The sequence below is a fragment of the Cynoglossus semilaevis genome, chromosome 8 (assembly GCF_000523025.1).
Source record: "Cynoglossus semilaevis isolate Cse_v1.0 chromosome 8, Cse_v1.0, whole genome shotgun sequence".
In the NCBI taxonomy this organism is placed as follows: domain Eukaryota; kingdom Metazoa; phylum Chordata; class Actinopteri; order Pleuronectiformes; family Cynoglossidae; genus Cynoglossus; species Cynoglossus semilaevis.
In genome coordinates this window covers 4,453,168-4,477,717 of record NC_024314.1, presented here as the reverse complement: position 1 = coordinate 4,477,717, position 24,550 = coordinate 4,453,168, and the positions used below count along the sequence as shown (strand labels likewise).

General features: G+C 39.5%; 1 protein-coding gene across 24 annotated transcripts in view; it reads left to right on the top strand.

Annotated features, from left to right (window-relative positions):
• LOC103381653 (ankyrin-3) overlaps positions 1 to 24,550 on the top strand; it is a 94,547-nt gene that overhangs the window by 49,169 nt on the left and 20,828 nt on the right. For 6 of the 24 annotated variants that reach the window (XM_025057996.1, XM_025057993.1, XM_025057988.1 and 3 more), the window contains 27 exons: positions 669 to 767; positions 1,157 to 1,255; positions 1,566 to 1,763; positions 3,433 to 3,531; positions 3,916 to 4,014; positions 4,908 to 5,105; positions 5,311 to 5,409; positions 5,645 to 5,743; positions 5,865 to 5,963; positions 6,046 to 6,141; positions 6,368 to 6,440; positions 6,812 to 6,871; positions 7,457 to 7,492; positions 9,958 to 10,081; positions 13,815 to 13,917; positions 14,922 to 15,028; positions 15,973 to 16,005; positions 17,539 to 17,763; positions 20,728 to 20,882; positions 20,981 to 21,192; positions 21,411 to 21,618; positions 21,950 to 22,046; positions 22,145 to 22,373; positions 22,457 to 22,582; positions 22,849 to 22,971; positions 23,487 to 23,513; positions 24,083 to 24,164. In XM_025057996.1, the coding sequence (XP_024913764.1) occupies positions 669 to 767; positions 1,157 to 1,255; positions 1,566 to 1,763; positions 3,433 to 3,531; positions 3,916 to 4,014; positions 4,908 to 5,105; positions 5,311 to 5,409; positions 5,645 to 5,743; positions 5,865 to 5,963; positions 6,046 to 6,141; positions 6,368 to 6,440; positions 6,812 to 6,871; positions 7,457 to 7,492; positions 9,958 to 10,081; positions 13,815 to 13,917; positions 14,922 to 15,028; positions 15,973 to 16,005; positions 17,539 to 17,763; positions 20,728 to 20,882; positions 20,981 to 21,192; positions 21,411 to 21,618; positions 21,950 to 22,046; positions 22,145 to 22,373; positions 22,457 to 22,582; positions 22,849 to 22,971; positions 23,487 to 23,513; positions 24,083 to 24,164 (3,205 nt within the window). Of the gene's footprint in view, positions 1 to 668; positions 768 to 1,156; positions 1,256 to 1,565; positions 1,764 to 3,432; positions 3,532 to 3,915; positions 4,015 to 4,907; positions 5,106 to 5,310; positions 5,410 to 5,644; positions 5,744 to 5,864; positions 5,964 to 6,045; positions 6,142 to 6,367; positions 6,441 to 6,811; positions 6,872 to 7,456; positions 7,493 to 9,957; positions 10,082 to 12,057; positions 12,070 to 13,814; positions 13,918 to 14,921; positions 15,029 to 15,972; positions 16,006 to 17,538; positions 17,764 to 20,727; positions 20,883 to 20,980; positions 21,193 to 21,410; positions 21,619 to 21,949; positions 22,047 to 22,144; positions 22,374 to 22,456; positions 22,583 to 22,848; positions 22,972 to 23,486; positions 23,514 to 24,082; positions 24,165 to 24,550 lie in introns of all 24 variants that reach the window. The other 18 variants (XM_017034255.2, XM_025057998.1, XM_025057987.1 and 15 more) reach the window with 17 other exon arrangements.

Genomic DNA, 24,550 nt, shown 5'->3' with positions numbered 1-24,550 from the left:
TACACAGATTTCGTATGTGATTTATGATCCAGTACAGTGGATACCAGTCAAATTAACCCTTGTGCAGAAACCCATTTGTTAAGTGTGCTTGTCTTTGTTGTTTGTGTTGGAAAATCAAACACTTCTCTCCCACTGACTGCTTTAGATTTGTTCTGTTTGCACTGAAGCATCCACACCGCATTTTCCTCCCACCTCCCACATTTCCCTGTGGGACAGTGGATTATGCCTCACCCTTCTTTCCCCACACAGGCACAGGCAGGCTGTATCTTTCAAGAGTCCAGTTCTTGACACTAAGACTGTTTTTTTGTTTCATTACATGATGATTTCACAAGTAATAGTTAAAACTCCCATTTGACTTTGATTAAAGGTTTTGAAGTATTACTTCAGTCTTTTGGCAGCTTTTCTATATGGTGGGTTTTGACTTTTTCATCCTGTGGCTGTTTTACTTCGCCTGGCAGAAACTGTTGGACTTTATTAATACTTGATGAAAGACCCAATGCTTTGAAGTCTGAGTGTTTTCCACACCACTGTGTGTGTGGCACAGCAGACTACAGCAGGCCAACTGTGGAAAACTATAAATCTTAAAATTGTGCCACAAAGCCTCTGGTTCTCACAGAATGTTTCCCCCCTGTTTGTTTTTTGTTTTTTTGTTTTTTTGTTTTTTTTAGTCTGGTCTGACTCCAATCCACGTCGCAGCATTTATGGGACATGAAAACATTGTCCACCAGCTGATTAACCACGGAGCTTCACCAAACACAAGCAATGTGGTGAGTTTATGGCCTTTCTGTCCTTCTTTTTTTTCTTCTTTGTGTTGCAATTGTCTGAAAATGAAAAAGTCCGAGGGAAGAGACATAGATGGGAAATGAGGGTGATTACGTAGAGAGGGGGAAGAGTTTCAGCTCACTCTACCCTTAAACCCCAACTATTTGGTCGCCCACACTGTCTCTGTGGGCAGGTTACCGTAGAAACAGGCTATTTTGTGACATCATTATGGTGAGTGGGGTGTGGAGAAAACGGGGGTCTCTATTGCTCCCTGTCTCTCCGTCTTTTTCTCTGTTAAAGTTGACTGAAGGTGCATGTAATGAAAAAACAAAAGTATGATGAACTATTGAGTATTAACCCTGTGTTTTTCCTGTGTGTGTCTGTTTGTTTGCAGAGGGGAGAGACAGCCCTTCACATGGCAGCCAGGGCAGGACAGTCCAACGTGGTCCGATATCTGATCCAGAATGGAGCTCGAGTTGATGCCAAAGCCAAGGTAGGATCGTGTCTGACAGGTTCCAAACCAAAGACTGAGGTTATCAAGACTCCAAAACCAACTACCGGTACCCTAGTACCGATTGTGATCCTGTGTGATTGCAGAATGTCGTTCCCGGACATGAATTAATGTGGAACGTGAACTCGCTGTAACCTCTCAGTGGTGCAGTGAGACTGAAGCTAATGTGTTATGTTGGTTTGTGTTATTTTACTGCAGTTGTAAGAAGTATATGTCGAAACATTAAAGTCTGACATGGACACACATGACATGACTATGAAAGACCACTCTCATGTTTGTCCTCGTCCACCAGGACGACCAGACTCCTCTGCACATCTCCAGCCGCCTGGGTAAACAAGACATTGTCCAGCAGCTCTTGGCCAGCGGAGCCTGTCCAGACGCCACCACCAGCACTGGTTACACACCGTTACACTTGGCCGCTAGAGAAGGACACCGAGATGTGGCTACAGCTCTACTGGACCAGGGAGCCAGTCTGGGCATCACTACCAAGGTGAAATACAAAAATATATATGACATTTGATACGTGGAGAGGAATTCATATTAGTGTTGAGTTCTTGACAGAATAATGTTAAGTGCAGACAAATGAGTAAAGCAATAAACTGGTTTATAAATGACAACTTCCAGTTAGGTTTGTTAAGTCAAAGTGATAGGAAAACACCAGCTACAGCTGAGTGTCTGCCAGTGGAGGACATGAATCATCACCAGCCAAAAAAAATACTCTTCAGTACTGGAGGTTCCTGGAGGAGTTATTACTTCAGATGGGGCTCAGTTTTCATTATGCATTACTCCAAGCATCAGTTTAAACAGCAGTGGAGTGTTTTATGACCTCAGATTATATCTCTCCATGGAAAGCCCCTAATATAGTGGTGCAGTTGGCTGGACGGAGAAAAAAGCTAGGAACAGGCTGCACATCGCTCTGTGCCGTAAATTTAGTCTCTGGAGATTAGTTGAAGTGTTTCCACTCAAGAAGAAAACACAAAACCATGACAGCTTTTTGGACTGTTGTTTACAATATAATCGGAAGTAAAAGTGGAAAAACTAGTGGGTAAAATTTGTATTTTGATTTATTTCTGCTATTAATGCTCCCTGAGCCCTCAGTTACTGTGATAATGATGATTTTATAGCAGTGACGAAGTCCTGCAGGAGATGATGAAATGTATAATTTGGGTGTTTTTGGCATCGACTCTTACGTTCCCTTTGGCAGAAACTAACTTCTGCCAGTTTTCTTCATGGGGATCAGGTCAGATCCAAAATGATCCAAAAATGGTGTTTCCATTAAATGGATCACGTTCAGTTTGTAAGTCCTTCAAGTATTCCAGCACAGCATTTCGCTGTCAGTTATATTAATATTTTTTTTTCCCCCTAATATTTTATGTCTTCAAAATTAAATGGTTGTTTGTCTCCTAAAGGTCTTTCTAGCAGCTACAGCAGTTATTGATAGTTTGAGCTAACACAGTAGAATAGTGCTGGCAAGGACGTTATAAATTTAGGACATCCTCAGGTGGGCCACAAAGTGGTGCAGTGGTTATTGCCTTTGCCTTACAAAGTTCACGTTCCAGTGTTTACTGTACGGTCTTTCTATATGGAGTTCCCGTGTGTGTCTAAAAATCATGTGTTAGGGTTAGTACCGAGTGCCAAAAATGTAACGTGATAAAGTACTCTGCTATATAATCATTTCACAGAAATACTCTAATAATACTAAAATTTTGTAATTGTCGTTCCACCACCTCCATATATTTGGTCTTGAATCAAGACTGTAGTCTGGATTCTGTCAAGTCTTGGGACAACACTGTTCTTCACTTTTATGTTGGGGAGAGAGTGAACACAGACGTGAGTCTGCCTGCTCAGAAGTCTTTTCTTTGTGGTCCCTCATGACCGAAATATCTGATGCAACACACAAAAACTCCGTCCTGCTTCCACACCCTGGGTCGTTTGGTGTTTTATTATTTCAAGTAATTACTTCCCCATGTTGTCATTTTGGAAGACTGCAAATGAGTCAGTTTGAACAATCAGAAACACATGTTTCTATTGAGTAGGCATGCACATAACATAAAAAAGAAGAACAGCCACTAATTAGTGAGTATTTTGATAGCTACTCCAATCATGTCTCCATTAACTTTGGGTATATATTGTTTTGTTCAATGGTTGTTTGTCTGCAGAAGGGATTCACTCCTCTGCATGTTGCAGCAAAGTATGGAAAGATTGAGGTCGCAAACCTGCTGCTGCAGAAAAATGCCCCGCCTGATGCTGCAGGGAAGGTACAAATTTTTAAGGCACATTCAAAGAGTAAACACTGACGTTGAGCATCATAACCACAAATGACAGTGACACAGTTTCTTCAGTTAGAAACAGTCACTATGCTTCACAAAAGCATTAAGTTCAATCTGCAGTTTTCCAAAAAGAAAAACGTCTAGATGAACTGGAACTGTACCTCGACTTTACTTGTATGTTAGTAGATGATGTGTCTGAGAAATTACTTTTTTCAAGAGCAAGAAAAAAACACAGTGAGAGCTCCCACAGAAAATATTCTAATTTTCACAGCTACAGCTGTCACAGTATTTTTTTTCTGCACCTGCATATGCACCAGACTGTCTGCCTATCACGCTCTAACAAGGCTGATGTGTGTTTGTGTATATGTTCAGAGTGGACTAACTCCACTGCATGTGGCAGCACATTATGATAACCAGAAGGTGGCTCTGCTCCTGCTCAACCAGGGAGCCTCACCACTGGCTGCTGCCAAGGTAAGTGTGTGCTGCTAAAGATGGAGACGTTCTGTGGTCCTTAATGCAAAGGCTTTGCCTCTCTTTGGCCCGAGCTTAGGGCTGCAATGGTCCTTGTATTTACCCGGAATTATTCGGTACAAATACACATGCATACCGAATAGTATACATGTGTAACCATACGTAATTGTAGCGGAACGAATTCCCACTTCTGCCGGAACGCAATTGTGGTGGGACGCAATTACTGCTCGCTCGTATCAACAACTTAGTCATCGTAGAAGGCTTCAGGATCTAAAAACTAAAAGTGTGACTCAGCAGGACTGTCATTATATTTATGAGCAACTAAATCATGAATGAAAATATAAATTACGTCATGGCAGCTATATGACGTCGACTTTCATGACAGTGGATTTGCAGTCGCACAACCCTTTATATACAGTATATATGTAAAGTATATTTATCTATATATACATATGTATATGTATTTTTCCGTTTTTTGTGTATATCAACATTTTGTATCGAAACTGTACCGTATAGTCATGTCAGTACCGAGGTACGTATTGAACTGTGACTTTCCAGTACAGTTACAGCTCAACCTGAGATGGAAACACACTGACCTAGTTTCAGTCACCCAGGTGCATTAACACTGCATTCATTGGAGTGATGCATTGTGACTCCCTGAATAAAAAGCATAGAGCAATGCTCCAAATGTTTGCTTTGTCATAGAAGATTTTTAATGGAGGGTTAAAAATGTAAATATCTGCATGTTCTAAACTGTGTTATTGTGAGTCACTACAAATATCTTCAAAACCAGATAACTGAAAATGAAAAGCTTATTAATTTCCTAATAACTAATTTCTATTTAGGCTCTTTATAAAATGATTAAATCACGTTCTCTGTTCTGCTGCACCCAGAATGGTTACACACCTCTGCACATCGCAGCTAAGAAGAATCAGATGGAGATAACCACGACTCTGCTGGAGTACGGCGCCTGCACAAACACAGTGACGCGTCAGGGCATCACTCCACTGCATCTGGCTGCACAGGAAGGAAACGTGGACATAGTGACTCTGCTGCTGGCTCGTGACGCTCCTATTAATGTGGGCAATAAGGTAATTGAGCCCTGAGCAGAAGCCAATGCTGCTACACGGTGGTTTTTCCAATGAAAATGTTCAGGGTTATAGGAATTTAGAAAAAAAACTACTTTAACTAAATGTTAACTTGTGGTGGATCTTTGCTACTTATATTGCTACATTTATCTTTTATTTTTATTATGTTTTTACTTATCTTTATCTTTATGTTGACCTGTTTCCCCAGTCTGGTTTGACTCCACTGCACCTTGCAGCCCAGGAGGATAAAGTCAATGTTGCTGAGGTTTTAGTGAACCATGGAGCGACGATAGATCCTGAGACCAAGGTGATTACATTACTCAATCTTGGCTAGCAAGAAGCTGCAAGAATGTGACTTTTTCATTTCGATGGTATTTTTGATATGTATTTGGATGTTTTTCTATGGTCAAATTTTGGGATCAGTTTCAGTATTTGCATAAATACAGTTGATATTAAAATACAACCCAGTATAAGGAGTCCTGATAAAAAGAGAGAGTCTTTATGTTGAAACACATTTGAATAGAAACGCTGTTTTTCATCAGCTGGGATACACACCTCTTCATGTGGCCTGCCATTATGGGAATGCAAAGATGGTCAACTTCCTGCTCAAAAACCAGGCCAAGGTCAATGCCAAGACAAAGGTAACCATAAGGTTTTGAGGATCTTTGCTGTCATCTGCAGAGAAGCCATTGAATGTACTGTTCGTTTCCATATACTGTATCTGACAACTTGTGAACATCAGTATACTTTCTAACCATGCAGAACGGATACACTCCTCTGCATCAGGCTGCACAGCAAGGACACACACACATCATTAACATGCTGCTGCATTATGGAGCGTCTCCCAATGAGCTAACTGCTGTGAGTACACACCTCTAGGATGTAAACAATACATGTAGTGAATGTGTTACAATACAGTGAATGTTGGTTATTTTTGGTCCAGAATGGAAACAGTGCTCTGTCCATTGCGAGGAGACTTGGCTACATCTCTGTAGTGGACACACTCAAGGTGGTCACTGAGGAGACCCTAACGACACAGGTGCATTTATGTTTTTTTTTTAAAGAAGCAAGTAGAGCAACATGCGACACACTTTATTATGTGTTTTCAGTTTAATACTGTCAACATGTTTTATGGAATATCAGCAACTAAAGCATTTTTCTAACTTTAGCTAAAATGCTTTTATTTGTGGTTGGGGTTGACTGAACCCTAACATCCACTCAACAGTGAAAACCGTTGTGATTCACAGCCTGCTTCTATTTCACAGACCGTGACAGAAAAGCACAAGATAAATGTTCCAGAGACCATGAACGAGGTGTTGGACATGTCTGATGATGAAGGTGAGTGAATGGTTTTGGAAATTTAAAGTGAATGTGTGTCACTTTAAATCTGTCGCCAACTTCCTCCATGCTGTCATTAGTCACCAAAGCAAAACAGGTTGAGTTAAAAACCAAAGAAGTCACAGGTCGAGGCACATTTGCTTTGAAGTCTGATACTGATACAAAGCAGCATACATGTTTTTTAATGTAGGTTATATTTTATGTAAATTAATTTCCAAGTGTCTTTAGTGTAGTATAGAAAAAAATTCTATTTTGACATTTTCATTTGTTTTTCTCATTTTTTCCTTTGAGTTTTATCACAAATGTTTATTATTTTCCATATTTTTTTGAGTTTAACTTTATTTCTAACCTTCTCCATCCCACTTACACAGTCCGTAAAGCCAATGTTCCCGAAATGCTCACAGAGGACTATTTATCTGATGTGGACGAAGGTATTTTTTTTTTTCTAAGACTCTCTGCTTGTCAGTCCTTAACTTTGTCTGTCCTCAAATTCTTTTTCTATTCAAATCAAATAGCTCTCACGCTGTCAAGACTCTTATGTACCCACCGTAGCATCAGTGCTCTGTAAACTAGCTTTATTTGTGGCAAATCATGCTGTCCTTTTGTGTACCCTCTCCTGCTGTGATGTTTGTTCTAAACCCTCTACTATTCTCCTGCTGCAAATGTAGACAATATGCATTTTTGTCCGTTGCTATGACAACTGTCTGCATATCGTGTTTGAGGGTGCGTAATGGATTTTGTCTTATGTAGAGTAGGCTACACACACATACACACTCATCCATTGTAGCTGAGCGTGTCTAGAGCTGCAGCTCATGATGTCAGCTTGCTTGACATCATCAAGGCCGAGCTAAGTATTCGACTTGTTCAGACTAAAAAAGAATCTTTAAATTTGCGATATGTAGTTTGTAAGTTTCCAAAATGAGGCTTATCATTTATTACCAAATATAAACACAACTGAATGTCATTGTGGTTGGGTTGGGTTGTTAAAGGTATTTTCTGTTTTGTATTAACAACAGAGGAGGAAGTTGAAAATATCTGCATCATCTACTCTTGTAAGTTCCAAACAAGTGACCTCAGTGCGGCTAACTCTCATAACCAGTCTGACTTGTTGCTGCTAAACCTATGAAACTAAACTGTGTCTGTTTGGTTTTGTAGCCAGTTGAATTTGGATTTGCAGGATGTTTATGTGCATGTTTGCCATCACTGTGAGGCACTGAAGCATGAGCAGTTGCTGTCGTACAGCATTAGTGAAGTACTCTTCTTTAATTTCCCATCCAAAAATACACACACATGCAGTGATACACATAGCAGCAGTGATTCACATCTCTAATAACAAACACAGTCCAGGACAGAAACCTGAACAACACAAACACCCTGTGGTGCGTTTGTGAGCATTGGCACCTTGTTGTGAAGTTTATAAAGTAGATATTGCTTCTGCATGAATATGTATTTGGGGCAGCATTCAATATTTTATTAACTCCTACAGTCTAAAAATACAAAAAATATTAAAGCTGGTATGTTTTTATATGTGACTGGGTTTTTACATTAATATTCTAAATATAGAAGGGAGTGCACCACTACTTAATGTAAGGCAGTGCTGTCAAAAAAAAAAAAAAGTGATAGCTTAACATTAGTAAAAATATGAAAATATTTAGTTATCTTCTTTTAGCATATTCTAATACAACCCTTTCACTCCTTGACAATATTTTGTTTCTGCACCATATTATTGATTCTTCTTTATCAACTCCTGCTGCTTTAAATAAAAAATCTATAAAAAAGTAAAGCAAATAAAATGTAAGCAAAGTAGAAAACTAATAATAATGAATAAAAAATAAAACCCCACAAGAGTGTTATATAATGGGATAATGAACTTTCACTTGTGTGACTAAACACGTTTACCACAGCTTTATATGGAACATCTGTCAACTTTCTCACAGTTTTAGTCAGGAAAGTCCTTAACATTCTGTACATACATGTTGCATCTACTCTGATGGCCTGTAACAGTGGCGCTGCATCAATCCATCCATGCTGTGTTCTAATTGGTTATGGATTTTCTTTAGATAAAAGCATATCAGCAGGATGACTCACAGAGCAGCAGCTGCAGCTACACACATGCTGGACGACAGGATTTATGTTTGTGTTTGAAAGTAAGCTATATTTAGTAGATGGTTGAGAGAGAGAGAAAGGAAAAAAATGACAGAAGGGAGAAATGTAACACAACAAGTGACAGGAGAGGTTTTAAAAGTGAGAAAAGGCGCCATGTTTTTGGTTGTAGCAGAAGTACTGTATATGGTACTGTATGTGTTACCACATACACCGCATTTAAATGTTGGACAACTTGCCCGAGTCACACACTCACTATTTCTGTCCTGTCGGTGAGATCTAGTTTGTCTGTTTAGTAACACACACATACACACCGAGGATAATCCCAGAGCCGGTGGGTAGGCGGGAGAAAGCCGATCTGTTTGTGAGCGACGGGCTGTGAAAGAGAGGTAGACAGTGAGAGAGACAGGCAGCGACAAAAGAGTTGGAGGGAGGTTAGAAGTTTTTGAAAAAAAAAGTTTATTTAATTTAATGATAAAATCCTTTGGCCTGGACGACCGGCTGAATGAAGTGCTTTAAGTGTGGAGGTGAGTTTTACCCCCGGGAGTCGGGGGCTCCTGCAGAATGGTGACTGGAATGTCACCAGATGGACTTGGTAAAGTGTGTGTGAGATAGAAAGTTGAGGGGGGAGGGTTGACGCTGAAGCAGCAGCAGTGGGGGTATGTGGACTCTGAGGGTTGGGGTGCTGGTAGGATCTCCCCTGCTTTGTTGCTGAAGGAATTCCTTCCTTTTCTCCCCCTCTGTCTTCCTGGCATCATGCACTTGCTCTCCTATTTTCTTTTTTTAACTCCTTCCCTTTTTTTTCTTCTTCTTCTTCTTCTACTCTTTCACCCTCCACCTCACCCGGTCAGCAGTAGGCTTGGATCTACAGTGCGTTTGTGGGAAATATTACACAGTTGACTGTATTTCTGCACGCATAGTCAAGTATGTTTTTGCTCCTTTACTACCTGTTTTACGACTTGTACGGTGTGTTTGCTGAGATGACAACTAGGCTCCTGCTGTTCTGTTTGTTTTTTCACCTGAACTCATGTCTGAATAGTTCAAAGTCTAGCTTCACTTTGTTTAAGAGTAAAAACAGTTGTAATTATTGGTGGCTTTGTGTGAACTAACTTAATGTAATGTTGGTTGAAGCCTCTATGTTACTGTTACTGGACCTGGACAAAGGGCTTTCAGTGACACCAGGACTGTGTGAAACTGTTGGATAAAAACTGGACTGGAAAGAAGCCGTGGGCCAAAGCTGCATTGATCAGTGTGTGTACAGAGCTGTCTGTGGTCTGGTCTGCATGGAAAATACAAAAACTTTCACTGGAGACAAATGTACAGGACATGCGTACTGTACTGTAGTACAGCTGGTCTGTCAGGAAGAAGTTCAGACTGTTAACACTGATGGACCATTGTGCTCCTAATCCTCCAGGTGATGATGCCATGACGGGGAACACAGACAAATATCTGGCCCCCCAAGATCTGAGGGAGCTCGGGGACGACTCACTCCCCCAGGACGGCTACATGGGCTTCAGTGTGGGGGCACGGTCACAGAGGTGAGACACAATTAATTCTGTAACTCTTATTCATTTTAATTTTTAAGGTCTGACACATGGAATTACTGAAAACCAATTGGAATTTCATTGAAACGTCAGTATAGATGTTTCCTGCTGGCGTTAATGTTCGACAGGCGCTGACTTTCACAGTGTCACCTGTTCGTTTACTCTTTGTGTAATAATGTTATTCTGTCATATTAATTAAAAATGTTCAGAGGGTTGAAAAGATTTTCAAAGCATTTTATAATAAAGTAAATAATTCCAAAGATAAAAGTCAAAGAAAAAATATTCTGGTTGGTTTATTTAAATAAAAACAAGACCCCAGACTCATCAGTCTGTGTAAGAATAAAGTTCAGTATAGACTGGACTTTTGTATGTACATCTATGTTATATAGACATGTATATACATTGATACAGTACTTAATTACTTTAAAACTGTTCACACACATGTTTTAAATGTTGTTTGAATGTTTGTTGGTTTCTGCTCCAGTGAACGTTTTTTGACAAAGTTTTACAACATTGTACTGTGTTGTCTATGAAGATTCTCAGTCATCCAGGTCATGGTCAACGTTGAGGAGTTGTGTTAGGCAACTGGATGTGAATTTGTTTTACTGGACGTGAATTGTACTGTGTTAATTGGAGGTGAGAGTATGAATAAGATAAGGAGAGTCAGTAAACGACAGTACACTGTGTAGCTGCAGCTATCTGTTTGTATAACTATGACTGGAGCCACAGTAGCGAGTCAAACTGTGTTGTTTTTCCCATACTTCTCCATAAAGAATGACACTTGGTCATATTCTCTCTCTCAGATATGAATATAAATAATCATCTCTCCAGTGTTATGTTCCAGGAAATCCACCTGTCTTTGTTTAGGTAGCTCTTTCACATTGATATTCAGATCAGAAAAGACACAGAAGATGAAGATAAAAATGAAAATCTCAGCAAAAAAGTTACTTCTGCCCTTATCGTCTTTGAACAAGACAACTCTCCAAAGTAATTTCGTAGCAATTAAAGAAGCAAATCAAATTTCAAATTGACATTGTCCAGTGCATTGAGCTCTAACTGTTGCTGGACTCAACTGCTCTTACTACCCTAGTGCCTGGTGCAAGGTCACTGTTTAGCACTGAAGCTGTTGAACCTGCCCCTCCCTTCAAAATATTGACAATCCTGCAACTAAACAAGGGTGTGAGGGGGATTATTGAATATCTGAAGAGTGACACACACACACAGCCACAGGAAATTACAGTCATGATCGATTGCGTGCCCTTGAGCACACGTGCATTGCTTGATAGTGTGATGTGTCCAGTTTGTAGTTCTTCCACTTCAGTCAGTACTGGTAGTAAAAGTGTTTACAATGTTCTACACAATAAGGGTGAACATGTTGATTTGTATTAGTATAACCCATTGGTTTCAAAGTGGGGGGCGGGTTCCTTTTAGGGGGCATGAGGCTATTACACATAAATAAATAAGTAATATTTACTAAGTAATAAGTACTAAGTACGTTTCGATATTTCCTTTACTTGTTCACCAGTGGGCAATTGGAACAGATTTGTATTTTTATTTTCAATGTGTTTTGAAACTGTCAGTGACAGTTTTCAGCATTAGCCCTAGACAGAGTGTGTCGACGTTGGGGTCCTGTAACTCAGTGGTATAATTCGAGGTTCAACCCGAGTGAGGAAATCCCCGTTCTGTCTCAGCTTGTTATTAGCTATTGTGAACACAAAGGAGTCCTGAAATACCTGTACTTAATGGCTGCAGTTGGTGTAATTAAAGCATTAGTGTGCAGACAGTGAACTGCTGGTCATAGTTGCTCTGAGAGCAGCCGCTGCGTGTCATGATGTTGGGTCAGTTTGTAGCTTCTGTCATCCTTCTACCAACCTGCAACTTCTGGCTTCTCTCCTCTCTGCACCTCTTTGTTTCTGTCTGTGTTTGTTCACACTCTTCTATTCTCTCCTCATTTCCATTCCTAATCTTAGTCCCAAAGTCAGGTAAGGTTGAAGGCATGATGAGAGCTCCCCTCCTCCTCCTCCCCCTTCACTCCCCGCCCCTATTAATGTCATGTGGTGCAACGTTAACATATTTCCTGTGTATGTTTGACTAATACCTGGACGCACTGGGCAGTTGTTTATGTTGTGTTTAACACTGTTGTATGTTCACATCAGGCTTCGTTGTGGTGTGACGTGGCTCACTCCTGGTGTTGTCTTTCTCCTGTTTCTTGCATTAAGTTAAAAAAAAAAAAAAAAGCTCACTTGGTTTTGTTGTTGTTGGATGAAAAAGATCCTGCAGTGTTTGCTTTTGTGTGTGTTTGACTGTGGCAACTGTTTCATCACGTCTGGGTCTTTGTGGATTTGCCACAAAGGTTGTAGCTTTGCATCATTTTTTATCAAAATTTTATTTTGTGTGTGTGAAATATTCTGTTATCAAGCTTCCAGGCACCTGATCTGCAGACAGTAGGAATTTTACTGCCTCCAACGATCAAATGGTTTTTGACCAGAACCACAGTGTCCGTTGTATACAAATACTTCTATTGCCCTGTGTTTAAAGAGTAAAGATAAGTAGTCATATATCTTTTATGTCCTATGTGTAGATGCAACAGCTGTATATTTATATAATTTGATAGATATATGGAAGATAATGTAATATAGTCATGAATTTGTTTGCTCCCATCTCCAGAGTGTTGGAGGTATTAATATTAAAATGAATAAAGTTAGTCAGTGTTACTCAGTAAAAGTGTCACTTTTACTTTTTGTCTCATAGAACAGTCTTCATTTATCAGAAATTTGTCATCTTTTCTGAAAACCTCACCTTTAGTAAAGTAAAGAAGAAATACTTTTTTTGGTAAAAAAATAACACAAGACTCGAATAGAAACAATGCTGGAAACATGGCCGCCCTCAGCTGCAGAGCTTTGTCACGTCATATCGTTTATGTGGCGTACTCACAGGACAGACTGATCTGTTTACACCTTTTTACTTGTGCTTGAGCCAAACTCAGAGTTGGAGCTGTGGATGACGTTACCAACAAATATTCATCATCTCATGTCACTGCTGAGGAATGCTTTTTATTTGCCTCATAAACATATGTGTTAAAAACCCCGACGCCTACGGCGTTGGCCTCATACCGTATATATTTGTCAGTAGGTGAGTGGGAGTTGCAGATACATCATCTGTAGGTGTTTCTGCAAACCATCAATGCACCATCACTACAGCCATTATTGGCATTCTCTCAGCAGCCCATCACTCAGCCATCTGACCAGAGTGCATCAGTGTCACTCAGGCATTCATATTGTGTGTTAGACGTTGTGAAAAGTTGGTTAAAGGGTAAAGAAGCTTAAACAAACAGGTGTAGACTCTAACGTTATGTCTGCTGTGACCAGTTTTCCAAAGTAACTTCCTTCCTTTAGAGAGTATTGTTGCCTATGTTAATAAATTATTGCATTTGCATTGAGTTTTTTTACATTTGTAGCATTTGCACTTGAATATTGTATTTGTTGTTTTTTTCTTGGTGATTGTAATATTGTCACTGGTGACACAGAGTCAGGTTCCTGGAAGCTGCATGCTTAATGTTTTTATGTTTTTGTTTCTTTCTTTTTTCCCTTTCACTTGATGGCCCTTCACACCCACTCCCTTCCCAACCCCTCCACCTCCTTCTCCTCCTCCTCACCACCTCCCCTTTCCATCACTCTGACTATTGTCTTGGTGTAACCTGTGACTGCTTCGGCAACCACACACCAAGCCTGCGTTCCTTCAGTTCTGATAGGTCCAACACGTTGAACCGGAGCTCCTTCACACGGGACAGCATGATGATTGAGGAGATGCTGGCAACAAACAAGGAGATGGTAGGTGTGCTGGTGCATCTGCTCCATCTTTCTGTCTCACTGCCTCAGTTGGTAATCTGATAATCATCTGCAGATTTGCAGTCTTTACCTTGACTGGTGTTCTGTCTCCACATGTTTCAAACTGATACTGGTGTTGTGCCAGTAACCAGGCTCCGCCGTATTCGTCTTACACCTGTGGTTGTGTTAGAACTAAGTTGACCCATATGACTATGTTTCACTGAAAGAAGAAGTGATATCAGTGGTTAGAGCTGCTGTCTACTGTTACCCATATTCCTGGAACAAAATGAAACTTGAAGTAGGAGTTTAGTTCAACCTCAGATAAGTTCATCACAGCAGTACTGGACAAAGTCACGCTGTCCAGGATGTGTCACATGTTTTGACACAAAAAACTGTTTTTTAAAGCTTATAGCTACACTACAAGCTAACGTAACTTCCTACTAGTTTGGCCACAGATCCAGAAGGTGGCAGTAAATAGGTGGAAAAAGAAAAAATACATGCAGGGGCAGCATCCTGAATTAAACTGTTTTGTGTCAGTAAGAATAAGCAGTGAGCTAAACCTAGGGTATTTGTGTGAAATCTCAACAACTGCACAGCTGCTTGTGTTTTGTTGAGCCGTGAAAGAGTCAGTGCTGTGACAGCCACTGATAACATGCTGCAATCTGAACGACCCATTATTATAAGTTATGACTGACAACTGCGCTGAGTAACTGCTTGTCTCCTTTCATGCTGCCCCAGATGCTCTGTAAAGAAAGGTCTTTTCTTGTAGAGCAACACAATAAGGTAGATGTCGAAGTCATCACGAGCGTTTCCTCTCAGCACTGTTCTTTCCTGTCATACTTGTTGTCATCATTTTATTATTTTCCATTTATACTACTGTGCAATTATTTTAGCTCTACAATTATTTTGCATTGATTACATAGACACACAATTTGACAGTCAGTGTGAATCGTGTTTGTCTCACATCCTTTTCGATTTCTCCAATGACTTAATTGTCTTTTTCATAGCATTTGTCAGCGGCCAAGGACTGTGACAATGATTCTCTGAGGAGATACAGCTGGACCGGAGATGCTCTGGATAATGTCAACCTTGTCTCTTCACCGATACACTCTGGGTGAGCACATTTGAAAGATTTGGATGAAAAATAAACTATCAAAGAGAGTGAAATGGGAAGAGGAAAAAAAGTAGGGGACAAGTCCCTGACTTTGTCTTCACCTTTGTTTTGTTTTTCCTTTCTGTCGTCCTTTTCAGTTCTCATATTTCATCTTGTTTCTTTCAAGAAAATATCTGCCTACCTACAAAAGGTTTAGTCTGTTACTTTTAATGCCGTACTCTCTAATTGTACCGCCGATTCTCAAAAATGTCTTTCACAATGTGATCAGAAAGAGCTCAGACGAAACTGCATTCTAGTACATTCCCTTAGTTCTTGTTTCCTTAATTTGATACATTTGCCCTAAACACTTGTATCTTACTCTAAAAATAAAAGATTCATAATAAGTTAAATGACAAAAATAAACATTTGCTGAATTTAACCTTTTTTCAGTGCTTTTGTTTGTATACATATCTCCATAAACCCACTAAACCTGTTTAAATAGTTAGCCCTTTGAGGAAGCTATATTAATTGATCCATAAAAGAGAAATAAGGAAATTGTCGCCATAGTTTACTTTTTTTTCCCTAAAAATAGGAAATGTGTCGCTTTTGGAAGAAATTGTTTAGCTTGATTTATAGCTCATACCAAATATGACAAACATCTGTTTACTGCTAGAATATGAAACTTAAGTAAAAAGATTGATTCTTGCTACACCTTTGGTTTATTTTTTCAGATTAACTGCAAACCTGTTTATTTTTTATAAACATGCCAGTATGTCAAATCCCTTTTTGTACCATAGATGGGTGTCATTTAGCAAAAAATCCATCTGTCTCCTCCATCACATGTCAGATGACATGTGATGCCCTTGGACGCCCTCCTTGGTGATCTTCTCAGTGGTGTTTTTTTTAATGACCAAACTTTGTTGTTGACTTGTCACTCCTGCATTGCTTTGTCGTCCATCCTGCAGTTTTTCCTCTCCGCTCCCGCAGTACGACAGCAGGTGACTGACTGTGATTGATTGCTCTCTTTTTATTACCAACTCTTCCCTCGTTTCTGGTGACATCACACCCCACCATCTATGTTCACTCATAACATCAGTGTCTGTCGTCCCCAAAAATGTACATATTTGTGGTCACACACTTGGTTTATGCCCCATTGTTTAATTAAACAATTCTAACTGAATGGATTTTACAGAAATAAAGCTGGTTGGACCTCAGTGTATGTACATCAGTTACAGCAGAATGCTGTTCTCACAGGCTGATCTGTTCAGATAGATGAAGTGAGGCATCCAGTGGTTGATAAGATCCTAGTTTACTTCATGAGCCATTTTCCTTAAGCACCTGGACACTCTTTTGTCACCTTTAAGGCATGTGTTCTTCCTGCATTCTCACTGTTTGTTGTTTTTTTTTTGTCAAGTATTCTGTAATTTATAGGCTAAATTAAGGGACAAACTCTGTTCCAGGGTAGAATTCCAGGCTAAAAACTAAAGACTTCTTTTTACCAGAGCGCACATGTCCATTACTATTTGCTTCTACTTCTTTTTACCAGAGCGCACATGTCCAATACTATTCGCTGTTTTCTATTGGTCCGTCCTTTCTTGCGAAACCGTAGCTGGTAGATGCTCCTCTTCCCAGACTCAAACCTCGTACCAGGTTAACAAGTCAGGAAACTTTGAGAATGTAACCTAAATAAGTCCAAGTCTATTCCAGTCTTAAGTTGCTGCTCTCCCAACCTTTTAAAAATGGGTTGCTGTCATTGATTTTTTTAATATTTGGTAAAGAATATTATTATGTTTGCGTACACGTATAAATGCAAAACTAGTGTCTGCCCTTTGGTCATTTTGCCTTTTCAAGTCAGATTTGACTTTCCCAAATGTTTGTACAACTTTGATTTGAGTTTCTTATGACTACTTCTTATATATTTAACTGAAGATTACATTCTGACCAACATGACATCAGACTTCCCCAGATTGCATGGTGTGAATCTGTGTGAGTGAGAAACCATTGGTGTGACTTTATTTTTTAAGTTTCAAGAGTATAACACAGGTTTGTACTACGTTCTGGTTCCAGAACAGAATGGAAGCTCCTGTGTTGACAACTGGGCTGTGAAATAGTCCTTTATGCCCCAAAGAATGACACATTCAACACACATTTATAGAAAAATCTACAGAAGATTTGACTTTAGTGCCGTCTGCAGTCAGTCTGTCAACACAGAAAACTCCTAAACATATGTAGAATATTTATTTCCTCTACTTTTTTACTCGCTTGTTTTCACACTTACTTTGTGTGTGTTTTGCGAATCACAGCATGGGAAGTGGTCACCTCAACTAAACCTCCTCTCTCTTCATCAGTGTTGTAGCTGTTACAGTCATAGAAATAAACATTTTGCTTTTGATTCCTTGTTTATTTTGGCTTCTCTCGCCCTCTTCAGTGTGTGATCTTGTTTTCTTTCCTCTACTGTTTTACATCTTGATATTTTCTGTTTATTATTGTCCTCTGTTTTTTTCTTTCTCTTTCTTTTTGCCCTCTGTTAGGTTCCTGGTCAGCTTCATGGTCGATGCCAGGGGCGGCTCCATGAGAGGAAGTCGTCACAATGGGATGCGCATCATAATCCCACCCAGGAAATGCACAGCGCCCACCAGAATTACCTGTCGACTGGTGAAGAGGCACAAACTGGCTTCACCTCCTCCCATGGTGGAAGGAGAAGGTCTGGCCAGCCGACTGGTGGAGGTGGGACCAGCAGGAGCTCAGTTTCTCGGGTAAGACACTGGTGTTTGCCCTACATTTTATTTGTTGTGCTATAAAGTGTTTACTTTTGTTGGGTGACATTTCCTTCGTTCTGCTTCTTGCCATCTTCATATCCAGCCATCTGCGTTTTCAAAATTTCAAGAGTGAATGTGTTTTTCTGCATGTTGTGTGTGTAATACCTGGACTTCTATATGAAATGTAATGTTTGCTGTATGCTCACCCTGGAACCAGTTGTCCAGCTGTGGTTAAGTAAAAACATCAGCTGTGTCTGATTTGTATAAAGGTGGATTGTACAAGAGGAACCCAGAGGTAACATGTTGTTATTATGCACTGGAGTCTCCTGATTCATTTTAGTTAGGGATTAAAAGATTTTTACTTTTCTACATTTTTTCAAGCTACTCTAACCAAAACCTTGATTTCTTTAAAAATATTTTACTTACATTCTCCTTTTGTCATTGTTATTTACACCAGCACAAAGATCCTTAGTTTCAGATGAGCTAAATCATCTCCACAGCAATACACTCCCTGTCTTCATCTTTGGGGATGGAGTTCTATAAATTACATGACTTTCCATTTCTTATCCAAAGCTAAGCAACATCTTAATAGATATTCATGTTCTGACCTACAGGTGTTCTTTAAAAAATCTGTTCAGTTTTTGACATGAGGAAACATTTTGATAAATACCCAAAAATTATCAATGCTTGATCTTTTTTATTTTTATTTATTTGTTAGTTTAAAGATTTAGTATATTTTTATTATATTACACACTTATCATACATAATAATAATAACAATAGCTATCCTATTATTATTATTATTATTATCCAAAACAAATACTAAACTACTAACTAAAAATGGAATTACTCTGCAGTCTCTCTGCATTTTTTTATACAACAGACAAGAGTCAAGACTACTTTAATTGCAATAACATAAAGTCAGCATTGTTTGCCATACTGACTCTGTGTGACTCAGTGTTGTATGTGTGTACGTGTGTTTTACTGTTTTGCGGACACAGTAAACTGCATCTTCCCAGAAAGCTGCCAGCCCTTAATGAAGGCGAGAGCTTGGTTAGTCCAGTCCTACAGCTGGGACCCAGAGGAACTAGATTTGTTGGGTAGGAAACATAGCAACATGCAACCCACCCACCCCTACTCTGAGTCCCTGTCCCCCACCTCCTGAACGTCCCACTACCCTGAGGGAACGACATTGAGGCTGAATCATGCTGATGGAAATTATTACTTTGCCCATCGATTGATTTGTCAAGATGCAGCACCAATATTGTATGGTTGCCTTGTAGTTTTGGGAAGAAAGAGATGTGGTTTCAAATGGGGGGGTGGGCGGATGTCAGCCTTTACTATTGACTACGGTAATTTAAAGTTAGTTCAAATGAAGAACAACAACAACAGAGCATTCAGTTTAATTTTGTTAACATTTGATAAACATTTAGAGGAAGAGAAACAGAACATAGTTTCTGTTCATTTTTTTAACTCAAGTTCTTCCTAAAACTACACTATATAGTTAAAAAAAAACATTGAATTTATTTTGGTCACTTTTATTTTGTGTCCACTGTATGTTTTTTGATTTATTAAGTAAACTTTCAGTGGATTGTGATGTCATTGAAAGTAAAGGGTTTGTTGGCTGTTTGGACTGCGCTTGTTTTGGGCATGAGCCTTGTCCTCCACCAGCCGAGCATCATCCTGCTTCCCATGACTGCTGTTACTTTACTTCACATCCGAACAGGTTTATGTCATCCCACAATCTTTGTTTTAAAAGCGTTTGTTTCTAGCCATTTTAAAACGATTCAACATTTAATGAAATACACAGTCCCGTTCTCCAAAGTCAACAATTACAAACAATCCTAAAGACAATGTCCAGCATGAGTGTGTGTGTGTATTTCAACAGAAAAAAAATCCTGTTGCACTCTGTGAGCACAGCCAGGTAGAGACTCAGTCCTCAGTAGTGCTTTTAAACCTACTGAATATAAGAATATTACAAGTGCTTTGGTACATAAACCGGTTCCTTAAGAGACCTCACTGTGCGTATTTGACTCAATCATGACGTTCCTCTTTTTTAAGGTCCTTTTGAAAAGTTGTTACCAGTTGATGGTCGAACACAAGCTGTTCTTCATTACCACAGATATGACAACTAACTCTGCACAAAGGCTAGTGTAAATTATTTGAAATGTCCTCGACTGTGCCCATATGTTAGTCGAGATGTTGTGACAGTAGTCAACACAGCCAGACCTGTCTGTAGGAAGTCGTTTATGGAGGTTCCTTTAAAATGGTTGTGGCTGTTCAAAACTTAGGCATAGTTTGAATGCACCTCATATTTGAAATATGTTCTTTTGTTTTTTTGTGTCTATAATTATGTACTACGTATACTGTACATCAATAAGGTTTATTTATAGCAGCAGTTAGTAAGCTTCACTGTCAATAAAACCAGTAGAAAATTAGCTGAATGTAGTAACCCAGGAGAGGCCTATCTGAGAACCTTTGATGGTAAAGAGGACTCTACCAAGCAGTATTATGCGTGTTGCCAGGAAACCCTCAAACCAAATGGTCGTACAGTAAATGTACTTCATGTACTGTACATGTACTGTACAATCTTCCTTTTCTCTTGTGTTGCTGTCATGCCTTGTTTTAGTAAGGGCTGTGCAGCTTTCTCTTTTCACCTCTCATTCAACTCCATCTGTGTCGGCACACAACGTTTCAACCATGGCCCACACTCTGAAACCCCTGTTCAGCAACAGCAACAGGCCATTCACCAGCTGAACTTCACTTCATTCATACTGTATTCATCCAAAGAGTTTCATTCACATTTATATAGGCTTTTCTCAACTTACCTCAAACATTGTTTTGAGGAAAAAAAGTGCTTTGTCTGCTCTGGCCATGTTCCAATGACATAAGTGTCATCAAATGACAACATTTTTTGTTTTTTTCTCTGGTACTCAGCATGTCTCCATTTGTACCTCAACAGGCCAGTGATAGTGGAGATTCCTCATTTTGCCTCAATGCGAGGCCAGGAGAGGGAGCTGATCCTGCTTCGCAGTGAGAATGGAGAGAACTGGAAAGAGCATCTGTATGACTGTCGGACTGATGATCTCAACCAGCTACTGAATGGCATGGATGAAGGTATGTCATTATGGTTGTATTATTCTCCTAAGAATGTTCTATGTACAAATGATTTATAAACCAATGAATATAGAGCTAATGTTATTTGTTTCCTGAAGAACTGGACAGTCCTGACGAACTGGAGAAGAAGAGGATCTGCCGCATCATCACCAAAGACTTCCCACAGTACTTTGCAGTGGTGTCTCGAATTAGACAGGAGACCAACCAGATGGGACCAGAGGGCGGGACCCTGTGCAGTCGAAGCGTCCCACTGGTTCAGGCCTCTTTTCCTGAGGGGGCGTTAACTAAGAAGATAAAAGTCGGACTGCAGGTGGGTTGGGCAGGTTTTCACTTTTGTTATTAGTAATGGATTGTATTTGTAGAATTTGGTTGTTCATGCTTTTCCAGTATCATCTCTCAAGTTCTATAGTATAATTGGAATCATTTTATGTTATATATCTCATTTTATATGAATATAATTAACATCAGTGGTAGATTTGAGTTAATTATAGTCGATAGTCAATAATTTGTGAACATCGGTCTTCGCAGGCTCAACCAGTTCCAGATGAGACTGTGAAGAAACTCCTTGGTAATCGAGCAACTTTCAGCCCCATCGTTACTGTGGAGCCCAGGAGACGAAAGTTTCACAAACCCATCACCATGACGATCCCTGTGCCGCCCCTGTCAGGGGAGGGGCTTACCAATGGCTACAAAGGAGACAGTACTCCTTGCCTGCGGCTCCTATGTAGTATTACAGGTACTTTGCATTTGTGTTTGCCTATTCATGAAAATATAAATCTATTACCGATTATTTTTACAGTGGGTGAGCGGTATATTCAAGATCTTATTATAATAATTCAATTCTTCAATTGCCTCAGTGTTGTTTGCAAAGCAGCCAACATTGCACGAGCAAGTTACTTAAATAACTACACAAACCTACAAAAAGTGTAAAACCCATTAAACATATATTTAACCAATAAATACAACACAAAAGAAAATATTATATTAAATTACAAATTTTATGTAACTCTATGAAAAATGACAGTTATCAAAGTTCTTTTAATTTGTTCTGATTGACCTTCCACCAGGGGGCACATCTCCAGCACAATGGGAAGACATCACAGGAACAACTCCTCTCACTTTCATTAATGACTGCGTCTCTTTTACTACCAATGTCTCTGCAAGGTAATACAGTCCCACTCCCCTGTGACTCCACCTCCCACAATCCTCTCACTGTTCTTTCACAACATTAAGTCTTTTTTTTTTTTGCTTTTATTTTGCAGGTTCTGGTTGGCAGACTGCCACCAGATCCCAGAGACGGTGGGTTTGGCCACACAGTTGTACAGGGAGCTAATCTGTGTGCCCTACATGGCCAAGTTTGTAGTTTTTGCTAAGATGAACGACCCGGTGGAGTCCAACCTGAGGTGCTTCTGTATGACCGATGACAAGGTGGACAAGACCTTAGAGCAGCAGGAAAACTTTGAAGAAGTGGCCAGAAGCAAAGATATAGAGGTACAGTTCTTAAAAACTTGATCTCTACTTTAAGATGTACTTTATAAAATGTAAAACATCTTGTTGGTTTTTTACTCTACAAGGTCCTGGAGGGCAGACCCATCTACGTGGACTGCTATGGAAATTTGGCTCCACTGACTAAGGCTGGTCAACAGTTGATTTTATACTTCCACGCTTTCAAGGAGAATCGTTTGCCCTTCTGTGTTAAGGTATGTTACTGTACAGCTGTAAACTAGTCAACCTTACCTAGCACTCATTTGGGGCAGTGGTTTGTTAATCATTGTGTCTAAAGAAGTCTGTTTTTTAGGGATTAGACTTGTAGTTAAATAAAAAACACTTAATATACACTAAATTTGCTTAAAAAAAGGTTAAAAGCATGTATTGCCAATCGTAATACATTTCTATTGTTTTACAATTGATTTATCACTAATATCTTTACAAAGTAAAAAAAAAAAAGCAACCTTGTCTGTAACAGGTGAGAGATCCGAGCCAGGAGCCTTGTGGACGTCTCACTTTCCTCAAAGAGTGTAAGACTATAAAAAGCCTTCCACAAACAGCCGTGTGCAACCTGAACATCACACTGCCTGCGGTGAAAAAGGTACAGAAACTTTATGGTTCATTCTTTGTTGTCATCTCCATGACCATACTCATGTTTAGATTTAGTTTCAGCACCAGAAAACCTGGTAGATGAAAGACAGAAGAAGACTTTGGCCAAACTGCAGCCACTGTGTCTTTTATCTGTTTCAAATTTATATCTGTGTATTATATGGTTTTCTATGCAGTGGATTCTCGTCAGTGGTGGTGTCTTTATGCTCCTACCTACTTTTTTTGTTTGGATTTTTTTGCTTGTGGCTCGGGGCCTTTGTGCAAAAGGCTTCTTTGATTATCAGGCTGGCTTTTGTGGCTTGACTCCTTTGCTGTGTCTGCTGTTTTTTTCTAGTGTTTGTTTGTTTGGTATGCTTTTTTATTTGCTGATTTTTTTTTCTGCTGATTTGCTCTCTGAGGAGCTGCTATCACTCTATCCTTTTTCACACCCTGATGTTTCTTTCCCACCTGCTTTCCATGTTATGTTGTTGCCCCAATCCCGTTCCTGCAATGCATCTTGGGAACCAGGAAATGGAGTCAGATGCCGAGGATGAGGTAAACTAAACCCTCCCCATTTTGTGCTGTCCTCTGCGTTAAAATTCTGCAGCGGCGCAGCTCTGCTCATCATAGCTTTATTCTTTTGGCTTTTCCAAGGGCAACTGAAGCTTCCTTCGCTCGAAGCTACCTTTCGCTGCTCAGTTTTGCATGAAATACTTTATTGGAGATATTGAGCTGGAGATGATTTATGTCCAGCCCAAAATCCTATACTATCTACACTGTTTTATACAGCGTAAGGAGAACTCAAATGTAGATTTTCTTGCAATGTTTTTGATTTAAGATTTAATATAAAACAAATTTTAATTATTTTTAAGGTTTAATCTTTTAAAATGTCAGTTTGAGCATCACTGAGGCTTTTCAAATTAAGCTCAAGTGACTTCTGCTGCTGTGTCATGAAGTTTGTAAGTTGCACAGAGCAGTTTTTAATGGTATATACCAGCTACTGGAGACTTTTGTGTTTGCTTAAAATTGACATCACACTATCTAAATGTTAGTCACTTGGCAAATCTGTACTATTTAGGGTGACCTACAACTGATAGGTGTTGTGTTGTTTACTATTGTTGCAGACTGAAAAGCCAGATCGACGTCAAACCTTTGCATCTCTAGCCTTACGTAAGCGCTACAGCTATCTGGCCGAGCCTGCACTGAGTGAGTTTGACATTTTCACTAACAAACATTTGACGACTATAACAATGTCTATACTCGATAATAATTTAATTTACATCATAACAATATTAATCCACTAGTAAAATTCCTAGTAATGTAATAAATTCATATGTCCCATTCTACGTTCCTTGCACTGTCCACATGCTTGTTTACAACATGGTACATATATTTTTGCATGGTTTAGTGATTGGTTTTCTGTTTGTGGTGCTGTGCTTCTCCACGTTGTGAGTTTTTCTGGGTTGGTTTCCACTGCTGAGTTTTGAAAGAGCATTTTCTTTGACTTGCCTAAACCATGAGAACAGGCGTTTGAGAAGGAGGTCAAAGTAAAATAACTTTTTATTTATATTTGTCAGTTTTTGACCGTTTTG